The sequence below is a fragment of the Sinocyclocheilus rhinocerous genome, unplaced genomic scaffold, assembly GCF_001515625.1.
Source record: "Sinocyclocheilus rhinocerous isolate Xijiao unplaced genomic scaffold, SAMN03320098_v1.1 scaffold314, whole genome shotgun sequence".
In the NCBI taxonomy this organism is placed as follows: Eukaryota; Metazoa; Chordata; class Actinopteri; order Cypriniformes; family Cyprinidae; genus Sinocyclocheilus; species Sinocyclocheilus rhinocerous.
The window spans coordinates 478,246-489,016 of record NW_015630021.1 but is presented as its reverse complement, the minus strand read 5'-3'; the positions used below and the strand labels follow the sequence as shown (position 1 = coordinate 489,016).

At 35.4% G+C, this 10,771-nt stretch overlaps 1 protein-coding gene across 1 annotated transcript; it reads right to left on the bottom strand.

Moving 5' to 3' along the window:
- Window positions 1-3,657: 3,657 nt before the first annotated feature.
- Window positions 3,658-10,703, bottom strand: LOC107739576 (E3 ubiquitin-protein ligase RNF115-like). Its single transcript, XM_016551743.1, has 10 exons — window positions 10,582-10,703; window positions 9,555-9,613; window positions 9,356-9,428; window positions 8,332-8,350; window positions 7,765-7,903; window positions 6,673-6,741; window positions 6,338-6,410; window positions 6,064-6,157; window positions 5,238-5,353; window positions 3,658-4,406 (listed from the first exon to the last, which is right to left on the bottom strand). The coding sequence occupies exons 1-10, from the start codon at window positions 10,654-10,656 to the stop codon at window positions 4,275-4,277; spliced, it is 849 nt and encodes a 282-aa protein (XP_016407229.1). The 5' UTR covers window positions 10,657-10,703; the 3' UTR covers window positions 3,658-4,274.
- Between the last annotated feature and the right edge of the window lie 68 nt (window positions 10,704-10,771).

Here is a 10,771-nt window from a genome sequence, read left to right as displayed (position 1 = left end):
GATTTTTCTTTTATTCCAAAAATCATTAGGATATTAAGTAAAGCTCATGTTCCATGAAGATATTTTGTAAATTTCCTACCGTAAATATATCAAAACTTCATTTTTGATTAGCATTGCTAAGAACTTCATTTTGACAACTTTAAAGGCGATTTTCTCAATATTTAGATTTTTTTGCACCCTCAGATTCTAGATTTTCAAATAGTTGTATCTCGGCCAAATATTGTCCTATCCTAACAAACCAATGGAAAGCTTATTTATTCAGCTTTCAGATGATGTATAAATCTCAATTTAAAAAAATTGACCCTTATGACTGGTTTTGTGGTTCAGGGTCACATACAGTATAGGAAAATTATTATTTTCAGAGGCTTATCCTACTTTTCTTGGTGATATTTAGTGCCAGTTTATCAGGAAGTGACTTTGATTTTGAGTGAAGAGTGGTTCTTTGGTGATTGTTTGGATGGAAACGGTGCTTAATATGCAAATGTTATGCGATATTCCAATTTTGCGCATAAGTAAAATTCGCAATTTTGGATGGAAACAGCTAATCCCATTCAAAAATCTACACGGACTGACGGTGACTGAAGGGTAGACTGCTCTTTCTCCTCCTCCTGGTAAGCCTAGAGTTGGCACATTTTACACGTCATAGGTTCGATACTTTCTCCCTGCTCAAAGGTGGGGGCATACAAATTCAGCTAAACAACTCTGAGAAAAAATGCGGGATATATTTGTTTTTCTCAGATGAAAATGTAGCGCTCCTGTAAAGGGGGGTCGTGCTGCCGTACGCTCGGCAGTGTTTACCCACAATGAAATATCGAGACTCCCAAGTGGGAATCGTAGCCGTGAGGCGGGTTGTGAAACTTTATGAGTGAGCACTGAGCAAAATCTAATAATAGGAGAGCAGCAACCAATCTTTCAAGTGAACGAACCGTTCTCGTTCACTTTAAGGCCGTTCACATCAACGACGATAACTACAAATTTTTAATATCATTCTATGAGAATAGGGAAGTTCACACACCACGGGTATAAAGGACCGTTCACACTTAGAACGTTAACTAAGTAGCGTACGCACTAACAAACGTTCTGTTTATTATTATAAGCGCGAGTTGCAGTTAGCCTATGTCGTCTGCCGCTATAAATGCTCTTTAAAGTTGGATGTAGCTATTCTGATTGTCTTTAGCTTGGATGAAATATCGAGACTCCCAAGTGGGAATCGTAGCCGTGAGGCGGGTTGTGAAACTTTATGAGTGAGCACTGAGCAAAATCTAATAATAGGAGAGCAGCAACCAATCTTTCAAGTGAACGAACCGTTCTCGTTCACTTTAAGGCCGTTCACATCAACGACGATAACTACAAATTTTTAATATCATTCTATGAGAATAGGGAAGTTCACACACCACGGGTATGAAGGACCGTCCACACTTAGAACGTTAACTAAGTAGCGTACGCACTAACAAACATTCTGTTTATTATTATAAGCGCGAGTTGCAGTTAGCCTATGTCGTCTGCCGCTATAAATGCTCTTTAAAGTTGGATGTAGCTATTCTGATTGTCTTTAGCTTGGAAAAATAAATCGTTCTGGAAGAGATTCCAACGTTTGGTGTGGACTTCTCTATTCTCATAGAATTAGAGACTATTATTAAAACTACATAATTATAGTTAGTTGTCGTCCTTGGTGAGAACGGGCATTAAAAATAACAACACAGAGGAGCCATATGGTTGAAATCACTTTCTTCCAGCTGATGAACAATAAAATTGGCGACATGCCATCTAAATCCACTTGAATTTAAAGAGATCGAGGCATTAAGGTGGCAGACAACATCAGCGCGCACTTATAATATAATAAACAGAACGATGAACTAAATGTTCCGAATCTGAAGGAGACATGTTCATAAACAAAATGAATGAAATGAAAATGAACAAAATGTTTAGTTACATACTCTCTGGGGCCTTTGAATATACTTATGCACACAATTTAATAAATAATAATAAGACTGTGTTGTGAACGACTGTTTTTTTTTTTGAATCAATGAGTATGAGTCAGTGATTCACAAACACACACTCGACACTTGACGCCACCTACTGGCGTAAATGATTAAACTGCAAAAAAAGTGCTACTGAACGAATGATGAACTAAATGTTCCGAATCTGAAGGAGACATGTTCATAAACAAAATGAATGAAATGAAAATGAACAAAATGTTTAGTTACATACTCTCTGGGGCCTTTGAATATACTTATGCACACAATTTAATAAATAATAATAAGACTGTTTGTGTTGTGAACGACTGTTTTTTTTTTTTAGAATCAATGAGTATGAGTCAGTGATTCACAAACACACACTCGACACTTGACGCCACCTACTGGCGTAAATGATTAAACTGCAAAAAAAGTGCTACTGAACGAATCTTTTTAGTTGACAGATTCAAAAGAGTCACAACCAACAATTTCTAGCTCCTGAAAAAGGCGTCGTGTTGTCTCGTGTCAGTTTTAACTACAGTGAAATATCGACAATTAAAACCTCCTTTTTTATTTCACCCACATAAAATCCCACTGAACTTTTGGATCAAGCTTGGACGAGGCGGAATGGTGAAATACACCGTTGCGCAATCCATATGGTTATTTTTTGACATTGATCTAGGTGGCTATTCAATTCTGCATTTACACAAGTTCATAGTGTCTTAATATAACAAGGTATTATCATTGTGGGGGTATTGCTTCATAAAAAAATATTAATAGTCACGTGACTCATTTACTTCTAGTAATGCAGAAACTACCTTGGTGAAACAGATGGAAATCAAACTTCATGGTTTACATAGTGAAACTGTTTCATAACTAATTTGTTGGGTTTTTACGATGCAAATGAGATGATAAATAATCTTACTAACCCATGGGATGCTGACGTGTCACACATTAATGACAGAAATTAATTAGGAAACTGGGCATTCATCAGCTTCCTTATCATACAAAATAGCCTAATGTAATGACAGATGTCATTGGAAACAATATGTGACTTGTTATCAGTTTGTAATGCAAATCTGCCTCTCACAATATGCAAACTTTACATTATAACTTGTACAATGTACACTGAAAAATACAGAATTTTTTAAAATTTATTCTTGTGATGGCAAAGCTGAATTTTCAGCATCATTAGTCCAGTCTTCGGTGTCACATGATCCTTAGGAAATCATTCTAATATTCTGATTTTGTGCTCAAGAAACATTTCTTATGAATAGAAATGTAAAAAAAAAATTGTTAATGAATAGACATAAAAAGTTCAAAAGAACAGCATTTATTTTAAATAGAAATCTTTTGTAATATTACAAATTTCTTTACTGTCACTTTTGATCAATTTAATGCATCCTTGCTGAATAAAAGTATTAATTTCTTTCTAAAAAAAAGAGAAAAAAGAAATTAATGATTGGTTAATTAATCATAATGTATCTTCTTCAAGCCCACATGAAGCTTAAATAAAATATTTGGCAATTTTGAGATGATTAAATTTTATGTAAATTAAATGTTTATCTAGATTACACAGTTTTGTCTCATTTTCATCATTAGGTTGAATTAGTTATATTAGCATTATATTGCCATCAACCACCCTGCATTCTAGATATCAGCATCAAAAGTTGAAAAACCCCATATAGTTCATACACTCTGATGCCAAAAAACAAAAATAGTCTTTTATTTATTTGAGAGTGCAATATGTAGCAGGTTGGCTGATATGTAAAGTTAAGTTTTTCTAGTTATTTATTGTAACATTGTTTTTTTTTTTTTCTCTCTCTCTCTCTTGTAAACATTTTACCTTTACCTGTGTGATAGTATGGTATAAAATTCCAAATGACACTCAAAAGGTTCAAACTTCACCATATTGTGAAGTGAACTCTTATAAGTGGGATTGTGTCTCAATATCACAATATGGAGCAGTCGAGGAACCCTGAGAATTAAGACAAAAGCACCAAGAGGATCGTCAAGGATAGTTCTAAAACATCTTCAAAACTTGTGAATACAATAAATACGTTTCTTTTTCTATCCATCCACAAGAACCCACAAATCTTCAAAATAGCAACACATAGCAATGTCAAACTATCAACCCAAAACATGTACAGAACAACAGATGAAACGTTTTACAGTGCAAAACTTGAGCAGGTATCTAAATCTTTGCGTTTCTATGATGCCTTCAAAAGAGTGAAGGCATGTGCAGAGCAGATGTCACCTGTTGACAGGTAAGGGAAAGTGAACTGTGCGCTCACTTCATTGTGAGGTATTAAAAGGAGGCTAAAGAGTCTCAGAGGTGCTACGTTCCTCTACATTCATCGGTGATGGAATTGCCCCTGGAGGTCCGGTCTGTGGCTGGAAACCCCGGTCTTCACCATCCAGACTTTTCCGGCAGACAGGGCAGGTGTCGTGCTATTAACAAAAAACAGCACAAAATGAGGACAGAACAGTAATTGTCAAGAATTGTAATTGTAAAAAATTCACACTTATTTAGCAAGGACACATTAAATTGATCAGAAATGGTGGTAAAAACATTTATAATGTTACCAAAAAATAAAATTTTAAATAAAAGCTGTTCTTTTGAACTTTCTATTCCAACACAGAATCTAAAAAACTAAAATATTAAGCAGCACAACTGTTTTCAACATTAATATTCATAAGAAATGTTTCTTGAGCACCAAATCAGTATATTAGAATGACTTCTGAAGGATCATGTGACTCTGAAGACTGGAGTAATGATGCTGAAAATTCAGCTTTGCTATCACAGGAATAAATTACATTTGAAAACATTAAAGTAGAAAACAGTTCTTTTAAATTGTAATAATATTTCACAGTAGTCCCGTTTTTACTGTATTTTTGATCAAATAAATGCAGCCTTGGTGAACATAAGAGACTTCTTTCAAAAACATAAAAAAATCTTACCAACCCCATACTTCTGAATGCTAGTGTAGGTTATTTTAGCACATAATTTAGTTGTACATGACATATCATTTTCAAATATCATGTACATCTGAGCACATTTCAAACCTGCCACCTCAAAATTTCATGTTTGCGGTATGACTGTGTAATGTTGTAGAGAGAAGTCTGTTTAAGTAATGTTAACCACAAAGTTTAGTGTGCTCATAAATCGAAAACTGACATTTTAAAAACCCACTGGAAATTCCTGAGGGTTTTATTTTTGTTAATAAACATGGGTCTGATGACAAATGATCCAGCACGAAGGTCATTTTATGAGACTCATACCAGTTGTAGCCAGGGCACGATACAGTTGCTGTGAAAGTAGTGCAGACAGGGCAGCTGTCGGACAGATTCCCCTTCAGAGTATTCCTCTCTACACACAGGGCATTCCAGCCGGCATGCTGTTAGAGAGACGTAGAAAAATATATGCACAAGAAACATGGAGAGAGAGAGAGACTGTCAAGTGCGATCTACTGTGAAATGGAAAGTTGAAAATCAAAGGGATAGCTCATCCAAAAATGAAAATTCTGTCATCATTTACTCAATCTCATGTCGTTGCAAACTCAAAAGACTTTCTTTCTTCTGCTGAACACAAAAGAAGATATTTTGGCTCCCATTGACTTCTATTGTATTTTCGTATAATGGAAGTCATTGGAAACTGAAACTGTTTGGTTACCAGCATTCTTTCATTCTTCATTTATGTTCCACAAAACGATAGAAAGCCATACAGGTTTGGAACAATATTAGATGAGTAAATATTTTTTGTTTTTGGGTGACTATCGCTTTAAAACACTTGCAACTGATTGAACAAACAGATTTGCAGCTCAGCAATAAATAACATGAGGGGAAGAATGTGAGTCTCTTGAAATATTTGCTATAAATATGGCTTATATACACAATGCACTGCTGTCAGAATCATACATATTCATCATGTTTTAACACTTTCCAGTTCACCCTCTTGAATTTATCATGCTCAGTACAATAGTCTGTCAGGAAAAGCAAAATAAAAATGCTTTCTGGAGGTGACCAGATATATGTGAACAGCCCTGTTTTGCTTTATAGCACTTAAAATAAAGTGTACATGGTGACTCAGAGGATTATGGGAATTTACCAGCCTGTTCTGAGGAGATGCTAACGATGGGGAGAGATGAGATCATCTCCTTCCCGGCAGGAGGGGGGCCGCTATTTTCAGACTGACCAAGCAACTGGAAAAAAAAACAAAATCTGCAACAGCTGATGAGCAGGATATTTCTAATGCTTTAATTTTCACAAGAAAAATCTATAATGTGCTTGACTCCAGCCCAGGGACAAATATAAGTGCCAAGAGGCAAACTGCAAAAAGGCTGAGGACATGAGTCATATCATCAGATGACAGTGTGACTCACCTGTGTGATGACCACATCTAAACCTCCTTGTCCCCAAGCATAATCTCCAGGGTTAGAGTGCAGCATGCTAGACCTGAGGAATAGGTTATTGATAAATCATTGGATGGATCTGTAGATAATGTCTCGACATATAAGTGAATTTGTAGGACAAAATGGCACACTGAATATCTTTTGTTTTGTTGGTCCAGGAACAACATTCCTGTCAATCAGCGGAGGTGATAGGTTGATACAAATATTGTTTAAGCCCAGACAAACTTAAAATCTGTTTGATTGATTGAATGTTATCTCAGAAACATATTATACTTCACAGAATCATGGTAAACCACAAAACATACCATGAGGAGGTTTGGGAACCTGCACTGTCAGAATTGGAAAACAGACCAGACAGGAACTGCTGGACAATCCTTAATTAAAGAAACAAAAACAGAGTTGTTGCATTTAAAGGCCAATTCACACCACACACAGATGCAGACCAATGGCAACAGCCGACTGAGTATTTCTCATACGTTCTAAGACAAGACAAACACCGATTCAACATGTTCAATCAGCCAAAACAAGCGCCGAAAAAAAATAAAAAAGCACAAAGAACTTGTATGCGGATTTTTCCATTTACAGATTTTTCCCTGACCTTCTTTTCTCAGTAAATGAAGGGTGCACATTATTGCTGAAAAACACAATCACTACTCAGCAGTCAGATGCCCGTATGCACAAAGGCATAGATCCCTAAACAAGGCCATATCTGCAGATGAAACTTTGATTGTAGAAGCATTTTTTAAATGTGAACTAGCACCTCATGACTACACCACGTTATGTACGAGAAGCTGCAAAAGACACAAGCGCAAGTGGAATGTACAAAACACGGTGACATTATTTTTTAAGAAAATATAATGTGCGGTATATTGCGTCACCAAAAATGATTGCGGTCATGTACATATATTGCGCGATAAGTCGATATATTGATTATTGCGACAGGCCTACCGACCAATGGCAACAGACCCCGACGCAAAGCGGAGAGCTGTGTAATAATTTCCAGTCTTCAGTGTCACATGATCCTTCAGAAATCATTCTAATATGCTGATTTATTATCAGTGCTGAAAACTGTTGTGCTGCTTAATATTTTTTTGGAACCTGTGATACTTTTTTTCAGGATTCTTTGATGAATAAAAAGTTAAAAGAAGAGCATTTATTTAAAATAGAAATATTTTCTAACAATATACACTATTCAGCAAGGATGTGTTAAATTGATGAGAAGTGGTATCAAAGATTTGTATTGTTAGAAAAGATTATATATATATATATATATGTGTATGTATATATATGAATAAACCATGTTAAAACTGAATGTAAAACTTGAAATAAAGATCGTCATATATTCCGTCTTTTAGAACTCCTAGTAGACAGCAGCTGTAACAAGTGGCATTACACACCCCTCCACAGCCTGTCCCTGATCCAGTCTAGAGTTTCGCTGCTGGCTGTTTTGTTGAGGGGGGAGCACAGGCTCTGTGCAGTCTGACAAAGTCTCCACAGACGCTATGGGTCCCGCTGTCCCAGAGGCAGGATCACCAACTGCAAATTCAGCTTTGCATCACAGAAATACATTATATTTTAAAGGATATTAAAATAGAAACCATTATTTTATATTGTAATAACATTTTGCAAGATTACCGTTTTTTTTCTGTATTTTTGATCAAATAAATGCAGCCTTGATGAGCATAAGAGTTTTCTTTAAAAAACATTACAAGTCTTACTGATCCCAAACTTTTGATCGGTAGTGTGTGTATATACACACACACACACACACACACACATATATATATATATATATATATATATCAGGGGCGTTTCCTCTGAGGAGGCAAGGGAGAATTGGATGAGAAAAAAATTTGTAGTACAAAAATAAAACAATGCAAATATTACAAAATATAAAAAGTGTATAAATCACTTGTTTTTCTAAAGAAACATTGTCAAACAGCGACACCAGTGGGTAAAGTTACAGAGGAAGTCCTGCCTCCCCTGAGCCCATTGAGTTTTAACAGACCCCCTAAAGTGTGCAGTGGGTTTAGTGGGGGGGTAATTGAGGATGAATGGGGAAAAGACACGAGAGAGGAGGCAATGCCTCCATCATGATACGATTGGATATGACTGGTTATGGTTGGCTGGGATTGGTTCATGCGATAAATCCTGCCTCTTGTGTTTGTGCGCGTTCCGTATTCACAAATCAGTCTGAATGAACAATATAATGGCGTTAATGGGAAGACTAATTAAAAAAGTAAGTAAACAACTCACACACTTAGATATAACCACTTTGTTACGTCAAAATAAGACTTAAAATGGCATGAAAACATGATCTGTGGGAGTTTTTAGTGATTAATCAGCTTCGTGAAATTTAAGGTAAATCTCTGTGTCTGTGACCAATATTTAACGAGCTTTGATGACTGATGATCTGAAAAATTCAAAAATAGTTCAAAGTTAACTATTAAAAAGGAATAGCTGAACGTAAGTTCACAAATAAAATATTTAGTTTAAATTGTTACTGCCTTGAGTTATCATTTTGGAATACATGTAAAATACTTAAAAACACTAACTTGATGAGATTCATACTTGGCTTTAATAAATAGAATATTGATTACATTGTTGTAAAAAATTAAATAGAATTGAATTGTGTTTTCTATAATATTGTAATTACAAATTTTTATTAATTACAACTGAAGTTTTTATTAATATTTTGAATTAGATTTTATTTTTCATTAAAATTTTACTTAATTTTTAGTAATTCTGTTATGTGCTTTTGTCATTTTTTATTAATTTAGCTTTATTAAATATTACTATTTACATTTTATTTATTTTAGTTTTTGCTTTTTTATTTATTACCACTTTTTATTAATACATTTTATTGCTTTTATTGCTTTGGCAAGGCAACATTTCTAATTTTTGTTTAGTTTACGTTTTTCATAGTTAATGATATATGATGCTCAAATAATCAGTTATTGGAAGACAGTGGGGAAAAAAGTATTATACCTCTGCAAACTGTGAGGCCATGTCATCACCGCCTACAGCGGCAGCACCAGCACCATCACGACTCTGAAGAAAACTAATGAAGCATGTTTTACTCAATGTAAATGACAAACAAGTTGAGTAAACCGAGATCTATGGAATTACAGTAAAGAAAAATATTACAATCTCGATCATTAGTTACTGACATAAAAGCAAAACTCACCTTGAGTTCTCTGACACCTCTTCAATGAAACCAGAGTCACATCTGGGACAAACATATTCCTGTTCAAACACATGTACATTATCAGGTACATCAGATGTAAAGAAAATGTTTATCTGTAATGTTTTATAGGTTGCAAATAAATAAGATACCAGGGATAGTTGTCACAGTTGTCACTAGTTTAACTGCAGTGAATAATTCTCAAGGTTTATATATGTATTTTACTATCTTGACTGCAAAATGCTATTGAGCATTTCCATTGTTATTGTCCATGAAAAAAAAATTTCATTTAACATGTTAACTTTTTGTGACAACACTCTATATGAGGCAAGCTGTCACAATGTAACCTGCCATTAAATTGCCTATTAAAGGCTTTCAACTAAATTTAAACAAAAAATCACATAATACTGTATTGTTTTAAAACACATGACAACTTGCACTGACCTGACATTTATCTAAAAATCTCTTTGTCCTGAGAATACAGTTTAACCCTTGTGTGACTGTATGCCATGTGAGTTACATGTTTACCAAATAGACATTACAAAAAAAAAACGAAAAAACATGGTATTAGTATTTTAGGTTGGAGGATTAAATTCATATATATATTTTTATTACTATATTACATGCACCTTTGTGTCAGACAACCTGTCCAGGATCTGCACACCTGCCAATCAATGTACAGCATGCCTGTGTTTCTACTTGACCAGGGTTGCAGACGGTCGAGGCTGTGCTAAATTTGGCATCAGTGTAACTCCCAAACTTGGTTACTGAATTCCTCGCAACCATGACATTCACCACACACTCCTTATAACGTTTAGTTTCGTGAATCACATTCCCATAGTTCTATACCAATGCGCGTCAACTCATACAAACACTACATGTATAAGAAATATATGCAGTACTGTAAGTTAGTACTTCTACTGTAAGTTATAACTGTAAGAAGGAAAACTTCAGTTGCGTTGAGGCGTATCGCATGGTAAGCACACAAAACGCACGAACGCTTGTTAATGAAGTGTTTCTGTGTACTTACAGGCAGCTTGGGGTCGATTTCACCTCTGCAGCAGTGACAGAAGAACCGGTGTCGTGGAGCAGCAGCCTCCGCCATCTTCACTCACTAAAAGCTTCTATAGAGCTATGACGTTGGCACTAGGAAAGCAGAGCCGTTGAGAAACAGAGTTGCGAGACTCCCATAGGCTTCCATATTAACTGAGGAACGCGGA